This window comes from Rutidosis leptorrhynchoides, unplaced genomic scaffold (genome assembly GCF_046630445.1).
Source record: "Rutidosis leptorrhynchoides isolate AG116_Rl617_1_P2 unplaced genomic scaffold, CSIRO_AGI_Rlap_v1 contig1, whole genome shotgun sequence".
NCBI lineage: Eukaryota > Viridiplantae > Streptophyta > Magnoliopsida > Asterales > Asteraceae > Rutidosis > Rutidosis leptorrhynchoides.
In genome coordinates this window covers 5,824-33,301 of record NW_027266355.1, presented here as the reverse complement: position 1 = coordinate 33,301, position 27,478 = coordinate 5,824, and the positions used below count along the sequence as shown (strand labels likewise).

At 37.0% G+C, this 27,478-nt stretch overlaps 3 protein-coding genes across 3 annotated transcripts; 2 read left to right on the top strand and 1 right to left on the bottom strand.

The window, feature by feature from the left end:
* Positions 1 to 12,009: 12,009 nt before the first annotated feature.
* Positions 12,010 to 15,977, top strand: LOC139880963 (uncharacterized). The gene is made up of 4 exons (XM_071865515.1): positions 12,010 to 12,392; positions 14,774 to 14,880; positions 15,068 to 15,160; positions 15,805 to 15,977. Exons 1-4 carry the CDS (start codon positions 12,010 to 12,012, stop codon positions 15,975 to 15,977), a joined length of 756 nt encoding a protein of 251 aa, XP_071721616.1.
* Positions 15,978 to 16,007: 30 nt separating this feature from the next.
* Positions 16,008 to 16,731, top strand: LOC139880962 (uncharacterized). The gene is made up of 2 exons (XM_071865514.1): positions 16,008 to 16,277; positions 16,474 to 16,731. The coding sequence occupies exons 1-2, from the start codon at positions 16,008 to 16,010 to the stop codon at positions 16,729 to 16,731; spliced, it is 528 nt and encodes a 175-aa protein (XP_071721615.1).
* Positions 16,732 to 26,898: 10,167 nt separating this feature from the next.
* On the bottom strand, positions 26,899 to 27,120 carry LOC139880964 (uncharacterized). Its single transcript, XM_071865516.1, has one exon. The coding sequence runs from the start codon at positions 27,118 to 27,120 to the stop codon at positions 26,899 to 26,901; it is 222 nt and encodes a 73-aa protein (XP_071721617.1).
* Positions 27,121 to 27,478: the final 358 nt, after the last annotated feature.

Below are 27,478 nucleotides of genomic sequence, written 5' to 3'. Positions count from 1 at the left end.
GAGAAATAATGACATTACTATTGCACGAATGGCACACTGGTGTCAATCATGAGTAAAATATCATTAATATTGTACAACTGGTACAATGTTGTAAAAGGTGAATGTCAATAATGTGTGGGAATTGAGTAAAAGTGGCATAACTATTGCAAGAATGGTACAATGGTGTCAAAGACGAGTAAAATTAACATAACTGTTGTTCAAATTGTACAATGGTGTCAACCGTGAATGTTAATAATGTGTGGGATTGGAGAAACAAATGGCATTACTATTAAAAGAATGGTACAATGGTGTCAATAAAGAGTAAAATTGACATTACCATTGTACAACTGGTACAATGGTTTCAACGGTGAATGTCAATAATGTGTGAGATTGAAGAAAATAATGACATTACTATTGCACGAATGGCACACTGGTGTCAATCACGAGTAAAACTGACATTACCATTGTACAACTGGTACAATGTTGTAAAAGGTGAATGTTAATAATGTGTGGGAATTGAGTAAAGGTGGCATAACTATTGCAAGAATGGTACAATGGTGTCAATGACGAGTAAAATTAACATAACTGTTCTTCAAATTGTACAATGGTGTCAATCGTGAATGTTAATAATGTGTGGGATTGGAGAAACAAATGGCATTACTATTAAAAGAATGGTACAATGGTGTCAATGACGTGTAAAATTAACATTACTATTGTAAAAATTGAACAACGATGTCAATCGTGAATGTGAATAATGTGTGGGATTCGAGAAAATAATGACACTACTATTGCACGAATGGTATAATGGTGTCAATCACGAGTAAAATATCATTAATATTCTACAAATGGTACAATGTTGTCAATGGTGGATGTCAATAATGTGTGGGATGGAGAAACAATTAACAATAATGTTGCAAGAATGGTACAATGGTGTCAATGACGAGTAAAATTAACATTACTGTTGTACAAATGGTACAATGGTGTCAATCGTGATTGTGAATGATGTGTGGGATTCGAGAAAATAATGACACTACTATTGCAGGAATGGTACAACGGCTTCAACCACGAATAAAATTGACATTACTATTGTATAAATGGTGTAATGGTTACAATGGTGAATGTCAATAATGTTTGGGATTAGAGAAAATAATGACATTTCTATCGTACAAATGGTACAATGGTGTCAATCACGAGTAAAGTTCACATTTCTATTGGACAAATGTTGTAAAGGTGTCAATGGTGAATGTAAATAATGTGTGGGATTGGAGAAATAATGACATTACTATTGCACGAATGGCACACTGGTGTCAATCATGAGTAAAATATCATTAATATTGTACAAATGGTACAATGTTGTAAAAGGTGATTGTCAATAATGTGTGGGAATTGAGTAAAAGTGGCATAACTATTGCAAGAATGGTACAATGGTGTCAAAGACGAGTAAAATTAACATAACTGTTGTTCAAATTGTACAATGGTGTCAACCGTGAATGTTAATAATGTGTGGGATTGGAGAAACAAATGGCATTACTATTAAAAGAATGGTACAATGGTGTCAATAAAGAGTAAAATTGACATTACCATTGTACAACTGGTACAATGGTTTCAACGGTGAATGTCAATAATGTGTGGGATTGAAGAAAATAATGACATTACTATTGCACGAATGGCACACTGGTGTCAATCACGAGTAAAACTGACATTACCATTGTACAACTGGTACAATGTTGTAAAAGGTGAATGTTAATAATGTGTGGGAATTGAGTAAAGGTGGCATAACTATTGCAAGAATGGTACAATGGTGTCAATGACGAGTAAAATTAACATAACTGTTCTTCAAATTGTTCAATGGTGTCAATCGTGAATGTAATAATGTGTGGGATTGGAGAAACAAATGGCATTACTATTAAAAGAATGGTACAATGGTGTCAATGACGTGTAAAATTAACATTACTATTGTAAAAATTGAACAACGATGTCAATCGTGAATGTGAATAATGTGTGGGATTCGAGAAAATAATGACACTACTATTGCAGGAATGGTACAATGGTATCAATCCCGAGTAAAATATCATTAATATTCTACAAATGGTGCAATGTTGTCAATGGTGGATGTCAATAATGTGTGGGATGGAGAAACAATTAACAATAATGTTGCAAGAATGGTACAATGGTGTCAATGACGAGTAAAATTAACATTACTGTTGTACAAATGGTACAATGGTGTCAATCGTGACTGTGAATGATGTGTGGGATTCGAGAAATTAATGACACTACTATTGCAGGAATGGTACAACGGCTTCAACCACGAATAAAATTGACATTACTATTGTATAAATGGTGTAATGGTTACAATGGTGAATGTCAATAATGTTTGGGATTAGAGAAAATAATGACATTTCTATCGTACAAATGGTACAATGGTGTCAATCACGAGTAAAGTTCACATTTCTATTGTACAAATGTTGTAATGGTGTCAATGGTGAATGTAAATAATGTGTGGGATTGGAGAAATAATGACATTACTATTGCACGAATGGCACACTGGTGTCAATCATGAGTAAAATATCATTAATATTGTACAAATGGTACAATGTTGTAAAAGGTGAATGTCAATAATGTGTGGGAATTGAGTAAAAGTGGCATAACTATTGCAAGAATGGTACAATGGTGTCAAAGACGAGTAAAATTAACATAACTGTTGTTCAAATAGTACAATGGTGTCAACCGTGAATGTTAATAATGTGTGGGATTGGAGAAACAAATGGCATTACTATTAAAAGAATGGTACAATGGTGTCAATAAAGAGTAAAATTGACATTACCATTGTACAACTGGAACAATGGTTTCAACGGTGAATGTCAATAATGTGTGGGATTGAAGAAAATAATGACATTACTATTGCACGAATGGCACACTGGTGTCAATCACGAGTAAAACTGACATTACCATTGTACAACTGGTACAATGTTGTAAAAGGTGAATGTTAATAATGTGTGGGAATTGAGTAAAGGTGGCATAACTATTGCAAGAATGGTACAATGGTGTCAATGACGAGTAAAATTAACATAACTGTTCTTCAAATTGTACAATGGTGTCAATCGTGAATGTTAATAATGTGTGGGATTGGAGAAACAAATGGCATTACTATTAAAAGAATGGTACAATGGTGTCAATGACGTGTAAAATTAACATTACTATTGTAAAAATTGAACAACGATGTCAATCGTGAATGTGAATAATGTGTGGGATTCGAGAAAATAATGACACTACTATTGCACGAATGGTTCAATGGTGTCAATCACGAGTAAAATATCATTAATATTCTACAAATGGTACAATGTTGTCAATGGTGGATGTCAATAATGTGTGGGATGGAGAAACAATTAACAATAATGTTGCAAGAATGGTACAATGGTGTCAATGACGAGTAAAATTAACATTACTGTTGTACAAATGGTACAATGGTGTCAATCGTGACTGTGAATGATGTGTGGGATTCGAGAAATTAATGACACTACTATTGCAGGAATGGTACAACGGCTTCAACCACGAATAAAATTGACATTACTATTGTATAAATGGTGTAATGGTTACAATGGTGAATGTCAATAATGTTTGGGATTAGAGAAAATAATGACATTTCTATCGTACAAATGGTACAATGGTGTCAATCACGAGTAAAGTTCACATTTCTATTGTACAAATGTTGTAATGGTGTCAATGGTGAATGTAAATAATGTGTGGGATTGGAGAAATAATGACATTACTATTGCACGAATGGCACACTGGTGTCAATCATGAGTAAAATATCATTAATATTGTACAAATGGTACAATGTTGTAAAAGGTGAATGTCAATAATGTGTGGGAATTGAGTAAAAGTGGCATAACTATTGCAAGAATGGTACAATGGTGTCAAAGACGAGTAAAATTAACATAACTGTTGTTCAAATTGTACAATGGTGTCAACCGTGAATGTTAATAATGTGTGGGATTGGAGAAACAAATGGCATTACTATTAAAAGAATGGTACAATGGTGTCAATAAAGAGTAAAATTGACATTACCATTGTACAACTGGTACAATGGTTTCAACGGTGAATGTCAATAATGTGTGGGATTGAAGAAAATAATGACATTACTATTGCACGAATGGCACACTGGTGTCAATCACGAGTAAAACTGACATTACCATTGTACAACTGGTAGAATGTTGTAAAAGGTGAATGTTAATAATGTGTGGGAATTGAGTAAAGGTGGCATAACTATTGCAAGAATGGTACAATGGTGTCAATGACGAGTAAAATTAACATAACTGTTCTTCAAATTGTACAATGGTGTCAATCGTGAATGTTAATAATGTGTGGGATTGGAGAAACAAATGGCATTACTATTAAAAGAATGGTACAATGGTGTCAATGACGTGTAAAATTAACATTACTATTGTAAAAATTGAACAACGATGTCAATCGTGAATGTGAATAATGTGTGGGATTCGAGAAAATAATGACACTACTATTGCAGGAATGGTACAACGGTGTCAATCACGAGTAAAATATCATTAATATTCTACAAATGGTACAATGTTATCAATGGTGAAAGTCAATAATTTGTGGGATGGAGAAAAAATTAACATTAATGTTGCAAGAATGGTACAATGGTGTCAATGACGAGTAAAAATAACATTACTGTTGTACAAATGGTACAATGGTGTCAATCATGAATGTGAATGATGTGTGGGATTCGAGAAAATAATGACACTACTATTGCAGGAATGGTACAACGGCTTCAACCACGAATAAAATTGACATTACTATTGTATAAATGGTGTAATGGTTTCAATGGTCAATGTCAATAATGTGTGGGATTAGAGAAAATTATTACATTTCTATCGTACAAATGGTACAATGGTGTCAATCACGAGAAAAGTTTACATTTCTATTGTACAAATGTTGCACGAATGGTACGATGGTGTCAATCACGAGTAAAATTGACATTACCATTGTACAACTGGTACAATGGTTTCAGTAATGAATGTCAATAATGTGTGGGATTGAAGAAAATAATGACATTACTATTGCACGAATGGCACACAGGTGTCAATCACGAGTAAAATATCATTAATATTGTACAAATGTTACAATGTTGTCAAAGGTGAATGTCAATAACGTGTGGGATTGGAGAAAAAAACGGCATAACTATTGCAAGAATGGTACAATGGTGACAATGACGAGTAAAATTAACATAACTGTTGTTCAAATTGCACAATGCTTTCAATCGTGAATGTTAATAATGTGTGGGATTGGAGAAACAAATGGCATTACTATTGCAAGAATGGTACAATGGTGTCAATGACGTGTAAAATTAAAAATCCTATTGTAAAAATTGAACAATGGTGTCAATCGTGAATGTGAATAATGTGTGGGATTCGAGAAAATAATGACACTACTATTGCACGAATGGTACAACGGTGTCAATCACGAGTAAAATATCATTAATATTCTACAAATGGTACAATGTTGTCAATGGTGAAAGTCAATAATTTGTGGGATGGAGAAAAAATTAACATTAATGTTGCAAGAATGGTACAATGGTGTCAATGACGAGTAAAAATAACATTACTGTTGTACAAATGGTACAATGGTGTCAATCATGAATGTGAATGATGTGTGGGATTCGAGAAAATAATGACACTACTATTGCAGGAATGGTACAACGGCTTCAACCTCGAATAAAATTGACATTACTATTGTATAAATGGTGTAATGGTTTCAATGGTCAATGTCAATAATGTGTGGGATTAGAGAAAATAATGACATTTCTATCGTACAAATGGTACAATGGTGTCAATCACGAGTAAAGTTTACATTTCTATTGTACAAATGTTGCACGAATTGTACGATGGTGTCAATCACGAGTAAAATTGACATTACCATTGTACAACCGGTACAATGGTTTCAATGGTGAATGTCAATAATGTGTGGGATTGAAGAAAATAATAACATTACTATTGCACGAATGGCACACTGGTGTCAATCACGAGTAAAATATCATTAATATTGTACAAATGTTACAATGTTGTCAAAGGTGAATGTCAATAACGTGTGGGATTGGAGAAAAAAACGGCATAACTATTGCAAGAATGGTACAATGGTGTCAATGACGAGTAAAATTAACATAACTGTTGTTCAAATTGTACAATGGTGTCAATCGTGAATGTTAATAATGTGTGGGATTGGAGAAACAAATGGCATTACTATTGTATAAATAGTTTAATGGTTTCAATGGTGAATGTCAATAATGTGTGGGATTAGAGAAAATAAAGACATTTCTATTGTACAAATGGTACAATGGTGTTAATCACGAGTAAAGTTTACATTTCTATTGTAGAAATGGTGCAATGGTGTCAATGGTGAATGTCAATAATGTGTGGGATTGGAGAAATATTGACATTACCATTGCACGAATGGTACAATGGTGTCAATCACGAGTAAAATTGACATTACCATTGTACAACTGGTACAATGGTTTCAATGGTGAATGCCAATAATGTGTGGGATTGAAGAAAATAATGACATTACTATTGCACGAATGGCACACTGGTGTCAATCACGAGTAAAATATCATTAATATTGTACAAATGATACAATGTTGTCAAAGGTGAATGTCAATAACGTGTGGGATTGGAGAAAAAAACGGCATAACTATTGCAAGAATGGTACAATGGTGTCAATGACGAGTAAAATTAACATAACTGTTGTTCAAATTGTACAATGGTGTCAATCGTGAATGTTAATAATGTGTGGGATTCGAGAAAATAATGACACTACTATTGCAGGAACGGTACAATGGTGTCAACCACGAGTAAAATTGACATTACCATTGTACAAATGGTACCATGGTTTCAAGTGTGAATGTCAATAATGTTTGCGATTGGTGAAAATAATTACGTTACCATTGCACGAATGGCACACTGGTGTCAATCACGAGTAAAGTTTACATTTCTATTGTACAAATGGTGCAATGGTGTCAATGATGAATGTCAATAATGTGTGGGATTGGAGAAATAATGACATTACCATTGCACGAATGGTACTATGGTGTCAATCACGAGTAAAATTGGCATTACCATTGTACAAGTGGTACAATGGTTTCAATGGTGAATGTCAATAATGTTTGCGATTGGAGAAAATAATGACATTACTATTGTACGAATGGCACACTGGTGTCAATCACAAGTAAACTTGACATTACTATTGTAAAAATGGTACAATGGTTTTATTGGTGAATGTCAATAATGTATGGGATTGGAGAAAAAAGTGGCAATACTGTTGCAAGAATGGTACAATGGTGTCAATGACGAGTAAAATTAACATAACTATTGTAAAAATTGTACAATGGCGTCCGTTGTGAATGTGAATAATGCGTTGGAATGTAGAAAATAATGAGACTACTATTGCACGAATGGTACAATGGTGTCAATCACGAGTAAAATTGACATTACTATTGTACAAATGGTGCAATCGTGTCAATGGTGAATGTCAATAATGCGTGGGATTGGAGAAATATTGAGATTACTATTGCACGAATGGTACGATGGTGTCAATCACGAGTAAAATTGACATTACTATTGTACAAATGGTACAATGGTGTCAATCGTGAACATGAATAATGTGTGGGATTGGAGATAATAATGACACTACTATTGTACTAATGGTACAATGGTGTCAATCATGAGTAAAATTGACATTATTATTGTACAAATGGTACAATGGTGTCAATCATGAATGTGAATAATGTATGGGATTCGAGAAAATAATGACACTACTATTGCAGGAATGGTATAACGGCTTCAACCACGAATAAAATTGACATTACTATTGCATAAATGGTTTAATGGTTTCCATGGTGAATGTCAATAATGTGTGGGATTAGAGAAAATAATGACATTTCTATTGTACAAATGGTACAATGGTATCAATCACGAGTAAAGTTTACATTTCTATTGTACAAATGGTGCAATGGTGTCAAAGGTGAATGTCAATAATGTGTGGGATTGGAGAAAATAATGACATTTCTATTGTACAAATGGTACAATGGTGTCAATCACTAGTAAAATTGACATTACTATTGTACAAATGGTACAATGGTTTCAATGGTGAATGTCAATAATGTTTGCGATTGGAGAAAATAATGATGTTACTATTGCACAAATGGTACACTGGTGTCAATTACGAGTAAAATATCATTAATATTCTACAAATGGTACAATGTTGTCAATGGTGAATGTCAATAATGTGTGGGATGGAGAAAAAATTAACATTAATGTTGCAAGAATGGTACCATGGTGTCAATGACGAGTAAAATTAACGTTACTGTTTTACAAATGGTACAATGGTGTCAATCATGAATGTGAATGATGTGTGGGATTCGAGAAAATAATGACACTACTACCTTTCTCTATCGATGAACTCAAATTCGAGGCTGTGGTAAAGGTTATTGACGCCCAAACCTCCTACAAAATCTTATTAGGAAGACCATGGATTCATGAGTACACCATTGTGCCTTCAATATTACATCAGTGCACCAAATATTGTGACAATGGTGAAGTAAAGAAGATTGTAGTTGATTCAAGTCCCGTCGCTTTCAGAGAGTCATTTTCATCTGATGCAAAGTACTATGATGACAAAGAAGATAAGGAATATTTGCGGAAAATGGAGCCGGCCAAATCAGTACGAAAGTCAAAAAGCTCGAAGCCTGATGAGAATAACAAGGTCGATCGAATGGAGGAGATATGAGCAAAGGAATCAGCAACCTCGGTTCACCAAAAGCAAATTCAGTTGTGTCAAGTCAAGAGGTGCAAATATATGCCCGTAATCGCGAAGTGTCCTGAAAATAAAGAAGGAATCGGAGCCACTAAAAAAGTTAACTCTTCCCATATCAGGTATGGCCACAATGGAGCTTCAAGCTCCCAAAAAGACTTGGATTGCAAGCAAGAAAGATATCCCGACACGACGCACGGATGGCTACGATCCAAATGCATTTAGACTAATTATTAAAGCCGGACATAATCCTGGAGAAGAAATCGTTAAAAGATTATCATGGAAAAGTCCAAATCCTCCGCATTCCACCGCCGGTTTAGGTTCTCTTCATCCATCAAAAGCTTATACCTTGAGAAAAAAAACTGTTTTTTGTAAGGCCGAAGCAAATTCTGTAGCAAGAGAGCCAAACGGTGACGAGACAGATGTGGAAACAAGTGAAGGGGATGAAAAGACAGTGGAATCTAATTATGTGATGATGGAAGAAGATGAAGGACAAGAGGTCCAGTCAAGGCCAACACCTCCGATCATAGAGACGATTCCACAAAAGACAATCTTTGAAAAACTTACATATCCGACCTCCGTGTCGGCTCAACGACAATCTGTTTTTCAATGTATTTTGTATACCGATCACATGTATAAAGTTGGCAGAAGCAAAAAGAAATCCGTGAGATGTTAGTTAGAATTCAACACACCACCCAATATTCCCCCAAGTCATGGGAAGAAAAGTCTAGAGACAGAAGAACTGCCATGTTAGGAGTCAGCACTCAAATCACGGTCTGGATAGTAGGAATCCCTGGTCTAGAGCTAGGGATCATGGTTTTAGAAAGAAGAATTCCTACCTTGGGGCCACGAATTTAAGTTTCAAGAGGAGAAAGTCCTATTTTGGAGCTAGGAGTCGCTATGTTCAAGCCTGTAACCTCTTCTTTAATGGGAAAAATCGCCAAAGACGGGCAAGATATTCTGTACGGAGTATTAAAAATCACTATGACCAAGCTGAGAATTCTTACTCTCGACCTGAAAACTTTGATCATCCTCGCAGCTATATGGTAAACCGTCCTAGCTCACGCAACGGAAAGCCCAAATCTCGGAGGTGGAGGCCTAAGTTTCAACTCAGTAAATCCTAGATTAAAGCACCAACTCGCCAAGCTTGGGTCCGAGCATAAGCGCCGCATGTCGCCTTTAAAGACTCCATACTCATTGCGAAAGCACATGAGGATACCGAGGCAGACCAATATGAAGAAGAATATGAGGAAGATGTGGAAGTTAATTACATATCAGCAGATGAGGGAGTTACGGAAGAACTAGAAACTGATGCTGAGAAAGGTCCAATTGCTCTCAAAGTTAGGAATCAGTTGTTGAAGACGATCTCGCTACCCCCGAAGAGGAAGAAAACGATTGCAAGCAAACGCCGGCGGCGTCTTCACGTGTTGATTTTCATTCCGATATTCTCCTCGAGATTCTATCTCACGCTTCGCTACGGACAGTCGGAAAATGCAAGCTCGTTTCGAAAGAAATCAACAATTTCACCTACGAATCAGCTTTTACAAATATGCACGGTAACCGATGCCGGAAAGGCTCTTCCTGCTTTCAAAGTCGGGAACAAGCTGGCTGTCGATTCTCTGAAGGAAGTTGATCTTGGCACTCTCGAAGACTCACGGCCTATCCTTCTTGGCGAAAGCCGGAGCCCTGAAGAAGAAGCAAACTATATCAGGCTTCTAAAAGAATTTCAAGATGTGTTTGCATGGACCTACAAGGAAATGCCCGGCTAGATCCTAATGTCGCGGTTCATCACTTAGCAATCTCGAAAGGAGTACAGCCGGTGAAATAGGGCCAGAGACGATACCGACCTGAACTAATCCCACAAATTAAGGCCGAAGTCAATAGGCTCATCGAGGCTGGTTTTATTCACGAAATCAAATATCCCACTTGGATTTCAAATATCGTCCCTATAAGAAAAAAGAACGGACAAGTACGAGTTTGTGTTGACTATCGAGATTTGAGCCAGGCCTGCCCAAAAGATGACTACCCGTTGCCAATTATCGAGACTATGATGGATGCAATAACAAGTCATGAATTATTGTTCTTCATGGATGGAACCTCAGGCTACAATCAAATATTCATGGCTCCTCAAGACCAAGAGATGACGACCTTTCATACTCCAAAGGGCATGTACTGTTACATAGTTATGCCATTTGGTCTAGAGAACGCCAGCGCTACCTATCAGTGGGCAATGCAGAAGATATTCGAAGACATGCTCCATAGAAAGGTTGAATGTTACATAGACGATTTGGTAGTTAAATCAAAAGTGCGGGAACAACTTCTTGGGGATCTACGACTAGTTTTCGAAAGACTAAGAAAATTTAACTTCCGGATGAGTCCACTCAAATACGCATTCGGCGTAACGGCAGGCAAATTCCTAGGATTTCTTGTGAAACACCGAGGGATAGAAATCGGCCAAGCAAAAATAAACGCCATCAGCAACATGCCGCCTCCGCGAAATCTGGCCAAACTCAAGAGCTTGCAAGGAAAACTCACTTACATTAGGCGTTTTATTTCAAATCTAGTGGGGCGTTGCCATCCTTTCAATAGGTTGATGAAGAAAGATGTGCCATTCGTGTGGGATGAATCATGCGCTAAAGCATTCCAAGGCCTGAAGGACTATCTCTCCAATCCACCTATCCTCCAAGCACCTATCCAAGGTTGACCGTTGATAATTTACATGGCAATGCAAGAAGCTTCCATTGGTGTGTTACTCGCCCAAGAAAATACGAACGGGAAGAAGGCGCGCTTTACTACCTTAGTCGCATGATGAATAGGCCACAACTAAATTATTCTCCTATCGAAAAGATATGCCTCGCTCTGATATTCCCTATCAAGAAGTTGAGGCATTACATGCAAGGACACACCATCAGGCTCATCTCGAATGCCGACCTCATAAAATACATCTCGTCGAAGCCAATCCTGTCTGGTAGACTCGCCAAATGGGCCTTGCACTTGCAAGAATTTGATATCACATGCCGGCGAAGGCAATAAAAGGGCAAGCATTAGCTGACTTCTTGGCGGACCATCCTATCCCTGATGACTGGGAACTCTCTGATGACCTCCCTGTTGAAGATGTGTTTTATAGTGAAGTCGTGAATACATGGTGCATGTTCTTCAATGGAGCCGCAAGAAGGGAAGGAGCCGGAGCTGGAATGTTCAAATAACATGGCGGAATATCAAGCCTTGATCCTCGAATTGGAAATGACGGTGGACATCAAATTGCTAAACTTGCAGGTGTTTGGCGATTCGCAATTAGTGATCAATCAGCTCCTCAATATCTATGAAGTGCGGAAGCCCGAACTTATCCCGTATTGTGATTATGCTAAGAGGCTAAAGGGGTGGTTTGATGTCATCACACTTGAACATGTGCCGCGAGGCCAAAATCAACAGGCTAACGCTCTAGCAAGCCTAGCTTCGACAATCATCTTTCCCGGTCGGGACGTCAAGATAGAGGTGAGACGCCCGCATTTCGACCCCTCCGGTGGTCCTAGTGCAGGGCCTGTTGGTACCTTCTATCGTCTGCGGAAACTGGGCCCTAGCCATGCCTCGTAACTGGAGAAAACATTTTATTTGTAGAAAACTGTAAGCTATAATGCTTAGTAAGGTTTTTATATTGAAAACACTTAATGAAACATTTAATAATAAATATTTGTATTCTAAAACATCATAAATTGTTTTGTCTTTAGAACTCATTGTAATACATCTTTATTCTTCATAAACATTTATAAAGGAAAAATTCCTCGTAAAACATTTATCGAACCCTTTTCGGTGGAAAAACTTTAGGATAACTACTATGGGGGACCCACCGTAGTATCCTTAACCTCGGCACCCGTCAACAAGGGCGCAAATATAAACTCCCGCTACGTAAACTAGGGGAGCCGTACCCTCTGATCAGACCGTCAACATGGGATCACGTAAGGACCAAGTACTCTCTTTGGATTGGTCGCCACAAAGTCGACCGAATCCCCTCGAATAAAACATTTACGTTGGGTTCGCATTTATATACATTATATATAATAAAGCAAAACTTGCTTTTAAATTCGTCGTTAAGAAGCAAATAAAACTTTGCTTTAAGGATATTTGGAAGTTCTTTCTAGTTTCCAAAAGTATAATACTTATCTATGCCATATATTTAAATAAAATTTAAACAGCAAGATAATCGAAAACTATGGCATAGTAATATATATATATATATCATAAAGCATCAACGTATTCTTCGTAATTAAAAAGAAAGTAACACTCACACTTTCTGTACGTCTCGAGTCGTTCCTCCTCGCGTAACTTTGACGTCGCAATTTAATGACCTAACGAAATATCATTAGTTAACCTCGTAAATACTAACGCTTTTTAAGAAAATTTACTTGAATTAATCCTACTCGTCATTTCGTCGCATACGTTCTTAACTTTCAGTTCAATTACTCTTCCATTATTCTTATTTATTAATTGACTTAAAGGTTATTTCCTTAATTAAATTGCTTATTATATGTTACCTATAATAATAATAAAATAAATACCATAAAATTATATAATATTTCTACTGGTTGAAAATGATATTCCAAAATTATGAAATTATTTCCTACGTTAGAATATGGCTTAAAATAATTTTTAGAAATACTTAGTTACTTTTAAATTATTTTGTTAAAACTAAATCAACTCAAAAATTAATATGAATTAAATCTGGCTTCGGAAAATTATGAACTTTTGATATTCTGTAGAAACTAATATTTTTAGCTTACTGTAAAAATTTCATGATTTTTGGACAAGTAGAAATTATTTAATTTGCTTCGGAAAATAAAACAGGTTCGATTTTGGATAAAATTACCAGAATAAACCTTGTTTTAAAACTAACACGTTGGTATTTTTGTAAATACTTTAAAAACAGAAGGTTAAAATTGACTTTAAACGTAGGTGCGGATGATTTAAAATCAAACCGTATCAATCAGATGGAATCAAAACGAGTTGAACCGAAAGAACCGATTTTTATACCGTAAAAAGACAATTAAACCATTGACTTTCCATTTGACCGAAAGACTCACGTTGGTATTCTTGTAATTACGTTAAAATGGAAAGGTTATTTTAGTCTTTTGACAGAAAAATCGATTTGGTTTGATTTACTATAAAAAGGGACTGGACCGGTTGGTCCGGTCATTTTCTTCATCTTTTTCCTCTCTTCCTCCCCGTTTCTCTCGTCTCCTCCGCACGGCTCGACGTCGTCCGGCCCGATTCCTGCGACGTCAAAGCCTAACCTACATACCGAAATGCTCCTCTCAACACAAGGAACACGTATCTATCATCAATTTTGTCCAATTCAAACAGGGTAAGTTTTAATTTTGATTTTACACAATTAGGGTTCTTCGTCAATTTTAGGGTTTTTGCCCGATTCTCATATATGTTAATCCACGATGGATTCTAAGCTTGATTATGTAAGTTTTACTTTAATTCGAGTCCTAATTGAGTTTGAATTATACCTCGATTTCCTCTGTTTGTTTTGCGAGATCCGATTCCGTTTGAAAAAGGTTAACGGCGGCTAAAGGAAGCTTTTTCCCCTCTAGAGTCGACCGGAAAATGGTCGGAATCGGCGGCCCTGTGTAGAACAGATAAGTTTAGTACTCCCCCATCTTTCAATCTTTGTTTTCCCTGGTTTGATTTTCGGTTACAGTGCTAGAAAAGTTTTGTATGTTGAATTGGACTGTAATTGTTGCATGTTTTACCTGATTAACTATTCTGAGTGACTTGATAGTTGTTTGGGTCTCTGCCTTCTATACTGAAACTGTGTGATTCAATACTTAGTCATTACTGGAAATTGCATGTTGGTTTGTGTGGGATGTAAAATTGGATGTAGTTTGATGATATCTTGATTGGCTTGGTTTGGAACTGTTGTTGTCCGGATTGAATGTGTATAAGGACAGGGATTTGGCCCTTGTTTTAGACTAGTTATGGTTTGGCTGAAAGGAATTTGTTTGGCTAAGCTTGTTGTGTTGTTCTGTACTGCTCACTGGGTATTTCTGAGAATGTTTGTCTTAGAATGTGAGGAAGGTTCTGCTGACAATAATGAGTAGTTTAGGCTTATTTGCATGCATATGTATGGAGTTTAGGAGGCTGCCAAGTCACTGAAATGTGGCTGGCATGCAGCTGCAACAGTAATGACTCACTGAATTAATAAACTTGCTGACTTACAGGTGTAAATGATGATGCTAATGGCTGATCATAGTGCTTTGTGCAGGGGAAAGTCAAAACTGTACTTTTCTAGGTATTTGGGCAGTTGAGTTGGACAGTTTTAGGGCTGCATTGACAATTTCAAAGGCTGCCCAACTGAGTATATACTGCTGTCCGGCTGGCTGACCTATGGGGCAGTGGAATAGGCTTGTATTTTCTTTTCACAATTTTTGATAGTACAAGATATGTAAAACTAGTCTAGTGTATATCTTATACAAGTTGTATTTTAGGATTGTATTTCTTGTATAACATCACAACTTGTAAACATAATTGTATATAATTACCTTTGTGAAATCTTCTTTGAATATTTTTGTACTCTAAAAATTTATATTGAATAATTTCTTTTGCGAAAAGTTTTCTTTAGGATAATTTATTAATTGTCGTTCGTCTAAATCGAATCCAATTGTTCATCTAACGTCGAAAATAAAAATCACGTGCGTAAAGTAAACCTCGAATTTTGGATTAGACGTAAACCTCGAGATAAAAACACGTGCGTCAGAATGATTATTTTATTTAAAAACTATCGACACGTCGACACCAATTACACGCCTATCTAAGCTCGATTTAACGAGTCGTTACAAGAGGTTTGCAAGACATGGGTTGTCCCGCCTTTCTTTGAAGATGAACAAGAAAAATTGGAGGAATTTCGAGAAAATTTCTCCGATGATATTTATGTTATGACAATAGAAGAAGAAGATTGGTGACATTCGTTTGTCGATTACCTTGAATGCGGGTTATTACCAGAAGATAAGAAAAGCAGCATCGATGTAAAACGATGGGCGCCAAGATTCATCAACTACAAGGATGCACTTTATAAAGCCTCTTTTGAAGGGATATGGCTTAGATGTCTTGGAAGTGAAGAAGCAGTGGCGGCTATGGAAGAAGCTCATTCTGGTATGCGTGGAACTCATCAATGAGGCCCGAAGTTGCATTTTCAAATAAGCCGGATGGGGTATGACTGGCCAACGATGGTTAAAGATTGCATAAACTACGCGAGGAGAGGCCCGGATTGCCAGTTCAACGCCAATCTCGTCCACCAACCACCTGAATTGCTCCATCCTACGATCGCATCATGGCCTTTCAACGCATGGGGACTCGACGTAGTCGAACCATTGACCAGCTCATCAAAAGGCGACCACTACATTTTAGCCGCAACGTATTATTTCTCCAAGTGGGCGGAGGCGATCCCTTGCAAAGAAGTGAAGAAAGAAACTATTGTAGATTTCATCCAAACCCACATCATATTTCGCTTCGTAGGTCCATCACGATCGACAATGGGAAGAATTTTTGTAACAAAGCCATGGACGAATTATACTCCGAATTCAACATTCAACAACAAAAATCGTCCATGTACCATGCGCGGCGAATGCATTGGCTAAATCTTTTAACAAAACTCTGTGCAACCTGCTGAAGAATTGGCATCTAAAATTGGGTGAAGCCTTATGGACCTACCGGACGACGTACAGAAATCCGACAAAGGCGACGCCATACTCACTAGCTTACGCTGTTGAGACGGTTCTTCCATTGGAGCAACAAATCCCGTCTTTAAGGATCGCCCTACAAGAAGGACAGATCGATGAAGAAAACCACAAGTTAAGGCTACAAGAATTAGAAGCCCTCGACATAAAAAGACTTGAAGCTCAACAACGTCTCGAGTGCTACCAAGCTTGAATATCGAAGTCATTCAACAAGAAGGTACGTCCACGTTCTTTCGAAGTCACTGACTTAGTGCTTGCAAATAGAAGGCCAATCATCATGAACAAGTGGATGGGTGATAAATTCAAGAGTAAATGGGATTGACCTCACGTTATCCGAGATCTTTACACCAATGGCACTTATAAAATTGTTGATCAAGAAGGAGTGGTCATTGGTCCTATAAACGAGCCCACGAGTAATAGTTGGATCTAGAAAGAGGAGACGACCCCAAGACCAAAGTTAGATTCTCACTTGGTTGAATATAGTAAATGCTCAACAAATCTGCTTCCGGATGAATGGAAGATTTGGATCGCGACTAACTCTTAGTAGAGTTTGAGCTAGTAAGCTCTATCATCGCAAGCAATGACCACAGTAGAAAATAAAAGGTGATAAGACGAGGGAAATTTTAACTGAAAATGCTAGAAAGCATAAATCTGATACCATAATCATAGAGCAATTTAATAATTTACTGTCATATTGATTTAAATTAGTGTTCTACATCTATTTAAAGAAACTAGTCGTGCTCGTCTGTTGGACGGATTTATTAATTATTATGCGTAATAAATATCCGATTATACATTACAAAATTTATGATAATAATATATGTAAATAAGTTGTCATACATAAAAATTAATAAATTTATGTATGATATTTAGTTTGCGATACCAAATTATTAATTAGAGTTATAATTCAATGCAAAATCTAAATCTTATTTATTGTATAAATTAAAAATAAGGTCGCCACATGTCCAATTTTATTCAACAATAATATTTGCAATAAGAAGAATTAGAAATATGTCCGTTTTAAATAACACGTGTATATATATATGCCCGTTTAAATAGTATATGTCCATTAAAAAAAATAGAATATGTATTAATATATGTATATTTTAATTAGAATGAAGAGAATACAAAAAAAAGAATATAATAGGATTTTGACTAGGAATAATAGTTTAATTAGGACGTTTGAAAAAGAATATTATGTATTATAATTCGATTAGGAATGATTTTAAAATAATAAAAATAGAAAAGAAAATCTGTCTATAAAATGCCATGCGCCGAATTTCGATTCAACAATAAAATCTGCCATTAGAACAATCAAAAAGTTGTTTCTATTGTCTATAAGATAGTAAATCGACTCAAAGAAGGACCCTTTATGTACAAAGAAACTTAAGGGACTGTTTTGTACAATAAGACAATACAAAATATTTTTGGTGTTATCCGGAGACAATTAGTAAAGCGCCCCGTTTTTTCATTTTTATGTTTTTCCATCTACAATATTCCAAATCGTTTCTCTATCGTATTGTTTCGTGGAAAATATAAAAAATAAAGTAAGGGTCAGTAAGTAAGGTTCGGTTATATACAAACCTCTTTGGTCTCGTGAGGCATTCTTACAAGAGGTTTACCGTCTAACAGTGGGCTTGATTGGCGTCAAGTCAAGGCCGCAACCACATAATCGCCCTGTTACTAGACGATGAATCTCTGTACTAAGGCTCTCGCATTGCTGTCGTAGGTTTGCATATTTCTTGTCGTATTTTTTCACTAAGAATCCATTACGCCCTCCCTCTCGCTCTCATTACTGGTATCTGAGTCTTAGCTATTATATGACTGTGTCTCTATGTATGGTTGCTTATATGCAAGATTATAGATGAGAAATTAGAAATGGATATTTTCAAAATATGATATCCTTATCAACTCTCTCAACAATCGATTCCCAATTTGCTATATCTACAATTCCTAAGAAAAATAGTTCTACTTCTTCTAAAATAGATTCTCTGTATGAAATAGAATATATTCCAGGAGATCAACTTCTTGAAACTACCTTCCTTTAGTAAACCCTTATGAGATCTTCACTCAAAGATCAAGCCTCTTTTTCGTTTGAGGTGTTACTCAGTTAATAAAATCATCTTCAAAAAATAGAGTGAAAGAATATGTCCAATTTAGCAAGTTTTCATCTTGTCAAGTACCAGCCACTGAAGAAGAACAGTTCATATCCTTGAACATCCAGCAGATTTATCGCGTCAATGACAGCAAGATGGTTACTCTCATCTCCATTTTGGAATGGTTCGAATTGGTCTGACCCTCCATGCACGGAAAGGTTTACCAGTTACAGCTAGGATTGCACTACTAGACTCTCGTCTAAAGCAATACCAGCAAGCATGTATCGGAACTATTCAGACAACATTGAATGCAGGAACAGTGTTCGTTACATTATTTCCCAATTTCAACGTCTCCTTAAAAGATCCAAATCTTTTAAAAGCTCTTAAAGTGCAATTGCAGATTGTAGGAGCGCATGCAAGAAAAGAGCGTGGTTGCAACACTACACCACCAAATCATCTATAGAGTTTAGGATCATGCCCTTGATCTTGTCCTACCCTTGTCAGACGAAGCACTTTTCTTGGAAGTGTCCTTAGCCTCTCAAGCTCTAAGCTCTATCCAGATTCCTAAGCAAATTTCTAGAGAAGAACTTCTCAAAAAATTGCCAAAATCATGGGTGACCAGCTATGAAAAACTGCACCAATCCATTCATTCTCTAATACAGACGATCGAAGTCAGCTATTCTTCACGCGAAGATGGCACGACGGAGATCAAGTTCGAAAAGCCTAGATCGTCCTCCTTTTGGAGGCCTCTATTCATGCAGTTCTCATTTGAACTCCTTGAACCAGAAGGACCATTCAGAGCAAGCCAAATTCAGCCTATCCACTTCAAAAGGAATGGATTGCCAGTCTACCCTTTTAAAGACGAAGATGGTCACTGCTATTTTGACATCTGCTTCTGTTCCTATTGTCTCGACGACAACGAAACTCCCGAGGAAATAAGGATCCGAGAGATAAAGCAAAAAGATTCGTTGTATCAACGGTATCTTGAAGGAGATCCATCGGTTGGACCGCTAGGCAAAAGTGGCTATGAATTCATAGTCAATTACGGAAGTCCTGAGAAGAAAGGAGCAAAAACGAGACCTTACGGTTGCAAACCTACAACAAGTCTCCCCAAAGAAAAATCGAAGCCTCTGAGCTGTTATGCAGAAGCTCTCAGAATTCTAGACGACAAGGATAAGCTCTCAAAAGCTTGTCATGCACCAGAGTCGTATCAGTCGGTCCAGGCTCAACATCCAACTGAAGTTATGATGTTCAGTCCAGAAGATTTCCCTCCACTAACTGATTTTAAAAGAAATGAAGTTGAGCATACGCCAAAAGTTGTTACTACCACGGTTACAGTAGGAGGACCGGAACCAATCCAGCAAGCTGAAAAGGTTTTGAATTGGCAAACAAAGAATGCCATTGCACAAAACTGTATGCTGAAAAGCATCAACAGCAAGGTTGACAACTTGGCAGCTAAGCAGACAATTCAAGCTAATTCTGTGCAGTAGATGATTAATGAGATCCATGCAAGGCTAGATGGTCTGCATGTAGAAATACTTTCTATGGCGCAGAAGATGCTCGTGAATACTAGCAGTTTTAGAAGCAAAGAGAATGAAACAGCTAATTTGAAAATTTAGTTGCGAGACCTACAGAGGAATTTAGATCAGATGAAGCAGCAGCAAGAACCAAGAAAAGATGTCGAAACACCTTTGTTTGGGCAATCGGTCCCATGGTATTCTAATTACCAGAGTCATCAAGGACTGTCCAGCACTTCTTCTCAATTAGGGTTTCTATCAAAAGACCCTTCATTAACTTCGAGGTATGGTACAACATCACTTAATCTATTTCCCTCCCAATATCAGGCATAAAGAGCTAAACTGAAAAAACAAGCTAGAGAATCACCACCCTCCTATTACCAAGCTAAAAAACTTTCATCTCCTCCTTCTAGCCAAGATTCACAAGAGGCCAACCTTATTTACAATAAACCTCCTAAACCTCCAGAAAAACAAGGTGACCTTGGTATGATAGAGTTCTCAATAGCAACCCTATTAAATAATTTAGCAGATCAGATCAAGCCAAAAGAAGCAAATCCACCCAAACAGCCAGTTTACCTTCTACAGCTAAACAAAATCCCTCATATAAACCAAATTGATGATTGAAGTGTGGAAGATTCTTCTACAGAATCAGATGTTGGATCCAGCTCTAGCCTGCCTCGGCAATTCATGGCAGGAAATACCTCAAACAACGAACCATATGAAGAAGTTGTTGACACTGATGAAGAAATGTCTCCTCGATAGCCAACTCCATCTTTTAGGCCAGCATCAAGCACGAAACAATATGCTTCCCAAGTTCTCATCTTTACTTTGGATGATGTTCCATATCATAAGTGGAATAGTCGACTTGATGAATTTCATGCTTGGTTGGCATCAAAAGCTCAATCTGCACCAACTCCAGACGTTATAAGGCAGTTTACTGCTCAATTTTAAGGAGCTCTTAAAGATTGGTGGATATCACTTGGTGAATACAGACAACTAATGGTTCTACAAGAATCAATTCTAGTTCTCATGGGAGAATTGCACCAAGAGTTTCTTGGTTAGACAGACCATTTGACCCAAAGAATGAGAGAAGAATTCTTTACAGCTAAATGTTGCTCGCTAAAGAAGCATGATCTTGCAAAGCATTTTGAAGCTCAGGCAAAGAGATTCCATCATCTCGATGGAAACAACAATTCAAAACTGAAGTTTGTCTATCTCTCTTCGATAGATCCTTATCTTAGCCAGCAGGCAGCCATATACATGCGAGATCAGAAAATGGAAATCAAGGATGCCACTCTTGGTCAAATTCAGCAGTGTGTTCTCAAAGCTCTCGATAAGCTATGCAAGCAAAAGGAATTCTGGTCAGAATTTATGGATAAGACAAAAGATCTCTCTAAAGTCTGTTCCAGACCAGATCTTTCGATCAAATGCCCTAAATCCAAAAATTCGTGCAATTGCGATGTCAGGAAGAAGCGTCATTTTCGGAGATTCAAGAAATCCTCTCCTAACAAGTTTCGAAAGAAAAAATTTTCGAGATTCAGAAAGAGGAAATTCTTCAAGAAGAAGACTGAATTTTCTAAGTCTAGTCGATGTTTCCTTTGTAGAAAAGAAGGACATTTTGCAAAGAATTGTCCAAATAAGAGTAAAAAGAAGACGCAAGACCTGATCCACTCCATCTCAAGATTGGCACCAGATATTGATATCAATTGCCATGATCTTGAATCTGTTCAGTCCTATGATAGTGACAATAGAGATGCTATTTGTGGATACTCAGATTCTGAAGACAACTACAGCTCAGATTCAGATGATAGAGATGAGTGCTATAAGATCAGCAGTCCAAAAAAGGAAATTCAAACTCCTCATGTTCCAGTCACCATTTTTGACCCTGAAGGGATCAACGATCCGGTTCATGTCATTGCATTCATTGACACAGGAGCTCATACCTCAATTCTCAATCCTGAAATCCTTTCGACATACATGTGGCTACCATTCCAGCAAGAATTCAGAGTTGCAAATGCTAGTTCGCTCGTCATTACGCTCAAGTCAAGGCCCGTTATTATCGAGCTCTTCCCAGGCTGTCGAGTTCAAACTCAAGTTCTTGGATCAAAAGCTCCAGAAAAAAGATCTAATTCTCGGATGGGATAATTACTTTGTTTTTAAAAGTAATTTCGACATTTCTCTCAAACCCAGAGGATTAAAGTGGAAAAGCCTTTTCAAAGCTTTCACGACAATTCCACGACTCTTCTGCTTCGAACAAGCCATAGCAGACGAATTCGAGAAGATCAAGTCAGATTTCATCGATCGCCCTTGTGCAGACTCTCATACTGACTTCCTTCAGAAGTGTAGTAAACCTCTCTGGTTGAATCCAAAATTTTTCGTTAAGCTTCCATTCAAGTCAGATGTGTTGACTACTCCAACAAAAGCTAGTCATGCAGGTATGTCGCCAGACTTATTCAAGCAAGCAAATGAAGAGTGTGAACAATTAATCCAACAAGAATTAGTTGCGCCAACAAATTCCCCATGGGCATGCAAAGCTTTCTATCTCAACAACAGAGCAGAGCAAGCATGAGGCAAGTTAAGACTTGTAATCGATTACAAGCCACTGAATGAATTCTTTCAGGATGTTAAATTTCCTTTACCAACGAGGAAATCACTTCTCCAGCACCTCTCCGGAGCTGTAATCTACTCTAAGTTTGACATCAAGCATGGCTTTTGGCAACTAGGAGTTCATCCAAACGAACAGTACAAGACCGCCTTCTGTTTACCTAATCGTCACCTTCAATAGAAAGTTTTACCATTTGGACTCAAAACGGCCCCCTCATTGTTTCAGCAAGCAATGCTCAACATTTTCAGGCCCATTTTACATACGGCTCTCATCTACATAGATGATATCCTTCTTTTTCTCTACGTCAACAGCAGATCATGTCCAACTTCTCCAACAGTTTCAGTCCATAGCAGAAGAGTATGGAATAATGCTCTCGGCCAGAAAAATGGTGTTGGTCCAGCCCAACATTGATTTTTTAGGTGTCCATATAACAGATGGAAAATTCGCACCCCAAGCCCATTTGGCAAAGGAATTTCTCACTTTCCCAAAAGACAACTTGTCTACAAGACAAGTCCAGTAGTTCTTAGGTGTCGTCAATTATCTCAGTGACTTCGTTCCGAAGTTATTCAAATTGACTCAGCCTCTTCAAAAGATGATAACGAAGAATTCTCCAGCATGGACAAACAAACAAATAGCAGCAATCAGATATTTAAAGCAAGTCATCCAGGAGTTGCCACCACTTAAGATTTCTTCTATCGGGACACGCATTGTTCAATATGATGCAAGTGATAAGTACTGGGGAGCAATACTTCTTGAAGAAACTGATGGCAAACAACAGATATGTGGATACAAAAGTGGTCACTTCAAAGATCCAGAGATGCACTATCATTCCACATTCAAAGAGATCTTAGCCGTCAAAAGAGCAATTGAGAAGTTTGAATTCTACCTGATAGGCCACAAGTTCAAAGTCGAAATGGGCATGTCTTCTTTTCCAAGGATGCTACAGTTTAAACTGAAGGTGGTTCCACATCAGCAACTTTTACGCTGGAGTGAATGGTTCTCGAAATATGACTTCGTATCAGTCTATTTAAAGGGAACGAAAAATATTCTAGAGGACATCCTTAACCGAAAATCGGTAACTCTCATTAACCCAGTCAATTTCATAATGTCTATAGAAGAAATCTCTCCTTCTATCTCGTCATCATCATCCAGCCCAGGTCAGTCTAGTTCGACAGGTCTTTATGATTTTGAAAATAATCTTCCCAATGATGCCAAAGAACTCATCAATTCTTAAACCCTCCTTCAAAAGGCCAAACACAAAATCTTTTGGTATCACTCCATGATCCTTCAAGCTTTTGGTCCCCATAATGATTTCATTAGTCCCTTAGGCATCCACCCAGACTACCCATTTGCTCACATTTTCCATTTCAGAAACCTCAACATGCTAGAAGAAATTTTGTGTTTCCTTTGGTACCTATGTTCCATCTATACGATAGGTGTTCATTTTGATATCCCCACTATGTACCAATACACCACCAATACCAATCCAAAAGGATTCCTAGGAAGCCTTGCTACTTTTCTCACATGGTTCCAACCTCTAGTCACGTGGAACAAAAGGTTTGTCAAATCAGCAAAGAACGTGATGCCAATCCTCACTTCGAAGGAAGACTACCCAAAGAGCATTTGTCTTATTGGCATCCTCATTCAATTTGGTTCTTCCATCGTCCAATCAATATCAATCCCAGCTCAAAGAAGGTCTATGCAATGCCAACTGTTTGCCTATACAAAGACTGCCGTCATGGGATCACTCCTTCAGTAAATCCACCTGATCAAGAAATCTACGAAGATTTTCAAGCAGAATCATTTTGTTTGAATCACACCACGCAAACTTTTCTCATCCATACAAGAATCATTGGCAATACTATTCGTTTGAGTATCAACAGAATCTAGATGACGACCTTTTGGCATTTCAAGAAAAGGAAAGGATGATGAGACATTCTCAGCAGGATCAGCAGTCTCAACAGCAAAGTCGAAGTCCGGCCCAGTACAGTCCATCAATATACGATTCCTTACCAGGTTACTCACAGGATCCACAAGATGATGTTATGACAGACTGGGAACTCGAAGTTCTCATGGCCCGAGGTATGGATCTAAATAGCGCAGTAGGCCCAAATTCAACAAGACAATCTAATACGAGCCCAAGTTATTCAAGCCCGAGCCCTGGTTGTCCTAAAGATTCGTTTGGGGTCTACGAGTTTGGATACTGTCAATATCATATTGAGGAATTCCAGATGGACCACTACGCTAAAGTAACAAATCAGGAAGATGACAAGATGTCACGAGAGGATGGTATTATGCCCTTATGTATAATTATTGGGTGTTATGTAAAATTATTGTTGTTTACTATTTTTAGAAGTTAGCGGATGCGTTCGCACGTTTTACTTTTGCAAAGTTTGGTGGGTCTGTCCACTAGCTTTTGCAATTTGTTTTCTTAGATTTCCTTATCCCTTCTGTCGGTTCCAAATATTATATATATGTGTGCGCTTGTTGTTGAAGGGGGAAGAACGGAATAACCCTTCCCTTTCTTCAAATAAAATCATGTCTTTCTAAATACTTTCTTCTACTTTTTATTTTCATTTTTAGTCTGCATATATGCTTTAATACTTAGCAGAATAGTCATATAATAGTTGAGGTCATATGTTCGCTAATTGATTGAGAAGGGGTGTAAGGGTCAGTAAGTAAGGTTTGGTTACATACAAACCTCTTTGGTCTCATGAGGCATTCTTACTAGAGGTTCACCGTCTGACATGGGGCTTGATTGACGTCAAGGCAAGGCTGCAGCCACATAATCGCCCTTTACTAGACGATGAATCTCCGTACTAAGGCTCTCGCATTGCTACCGTAGGTTTGCATATTTCTTGTCGTGCTTTTTCACTAAGAATCCTTACTTCAACTTACCGTTACGTCCTCCCTCTCTCTCTTGTTACTAACTATAAAATGTATAAAAATTAAGATTGCCCGATGTTAATTTTTTATTAGATGTTGGTTGTTCGTGGGAGGCAAATTTTTAGCTTTTGAGAATCTTAAAGTGAATTATATGCATTAACAAATTCTTATGGTTTTCTTGAGCCACTTTATTTTATAGTTTTAGCCTACTTTTTATCAACCTTTTATCAGATAGCCAGTGTCCAAATTTGGCTTTAGTACTTGTGATTTTTGTAATTCATCTCGAAAGTCCGATCGTGGACGATGTTTTTTATCGCACCTATAGATTTTACTTAATTTAGACGATTAAGTCTTTCATCCAAGACTATCAATTAATTTATACGACTGAACTTGACCATTGAAAAACCTTTAATAATAATTCACCGTCCTCTATAAAAAATAACAAACAAACAAATTCTAATGTGAATGACATTGTAAACAATTCTAGTCACCGGCATAAATCCAATTCTCATCGACTGAAATTCCTTATTATTCTAAGGTAGATTTGGATATATGTTTCTAGTTATCCATTTTTTATAACTGGGAAACGGATATTCAAATGTAAAAAAGGAATAATTGACGATAAAGAAGCAATACTTGAGGACGTGATGATCCAATAATTGAGATGTAAACTCCTCCAGTTAAATACGTGCGGTAATGTGAATTGCTTGTCGTGAGGAATACTGTATGCGTTGCAATCTCTCAATTTATTTCCATCAAATTTCTGAAACCCCTGTTTTTTTTTTTTTTGGAAGATTTCTAAACCTATTGGGTGATTTTGGGACTGAGCAATGTCTGACAATAAATTTCAAGCTGTATACATCAAAGTTTAGAGTCACATGGAGTTAAGAAAACAAAAAGAAAGAAAGGAAAAAAAAAAGGGAAAGGGAACCATAAGATGATGAATATATGAAGTCAGAAAACTCTAATTCAGATCTGGGAGAATTCAGCTTTTGAACGATAAATTACGAAATTTGATATTAAAATTTAATTAAGTAAACTACATATAATAAACATTTAATTCAGGAATCCATATTCGGAACTTGTAGCAGAATTTATTTATAATAAACCTACTTACATAAATTAATTATACAAATGAGATGATATTAAAAACAATCCAATTCATCATCATATATTTCATTACATATTACAATTACAATCAAATTATTGATTGATAAATTGAAGCTACCTAATTATATATATCATAATGCTATGTACTAGCATGGCACGAAGCGATCCATGAGCAAACAGATTGTGGTTTCAGACAAACCGCTTTCACTTTCTCTTTCAGCCTTACAACTTCTGCCTTCAGTTTGTCTCTTTTCAGCTTCTTCCAGACCTTCTTTGGCTTTGGAAGTGAATATCTTCAGCTTCTTGCCATCTACTTTTCGCCTCAGCTTTGATATCTCACTTATACAAACCTCCACTAGTTCAGCCATTTAAAATCTAGCAAGCACTTTTTCTCTTTTTGTGTTGTTTCTTTAATGAAGAATGATTTTAGGGAAAGTGAGTTTATATAGAGAAGGAATTAGGACAATGAAGACTAGTAATTTGGGAGGTTGTATGAAAAATAAAATATCAGTGTGTGGACGCCCACGGGTTACTATATATGATTATGATGGGTTTTTATTTATTTATCTAGTTTTCTTTTATTATGAGGTTAAAAATTTAGTATCAAGGATATGCATCTGCATATACATTCTATAGGATATTCTTTTGTTTTTTTATATAATATTCTCTTTTCTCTGGCACGTTGCTTCCGCTTTCCTGTTTTACATAGGGTGTGATTATTCGTGC

Bases quoted from the DNA above. Each gene is read 5' to 3' on its own strand.
- LOC139880963 (XM_071865515.1), top strand. From the start codon at position 12,010: ATGGCGGAATATCAAGCCTTGATCCTCGAATTGGAAATGACGGTGGAC. The intron at 14,881-15,067 runs GTTCTGCTGACA...TGCTTTGTGCAG, and splicing joins TGTCTTAGAATGTGAGGAAG to GGGAAAGTCAAAACTGTACT. The intron at 15,161-15,804 runs GTATATACTGCT...GGTTATTACCAG, and splicing joins TTCAAAGGCTGCCCAACTGA to AAGATAAGAAAAGCAGCATC.
- LOC139880962 (XM_071865514.1), top strand. From the start codon at position 16,008: ATGGGGTATGACTGGCCAACGATGGTTAAAGATTGCATAAACTACGCG. The intron at 16,278-16,473 runs GTAGATTTCATC...AACCTGCTGAAG, and splicing joins AAGTGAAGAAAGAAACTATT to AATTGGCATCTAAAATTGGG.
- LOC139880964 (XM_071865516.1), bottom strand. From the start codon at position 27,120: ATGGCTGAACTAGTGGAGGTTTGTATAAGTGAGATATCAAAGCTGAGG.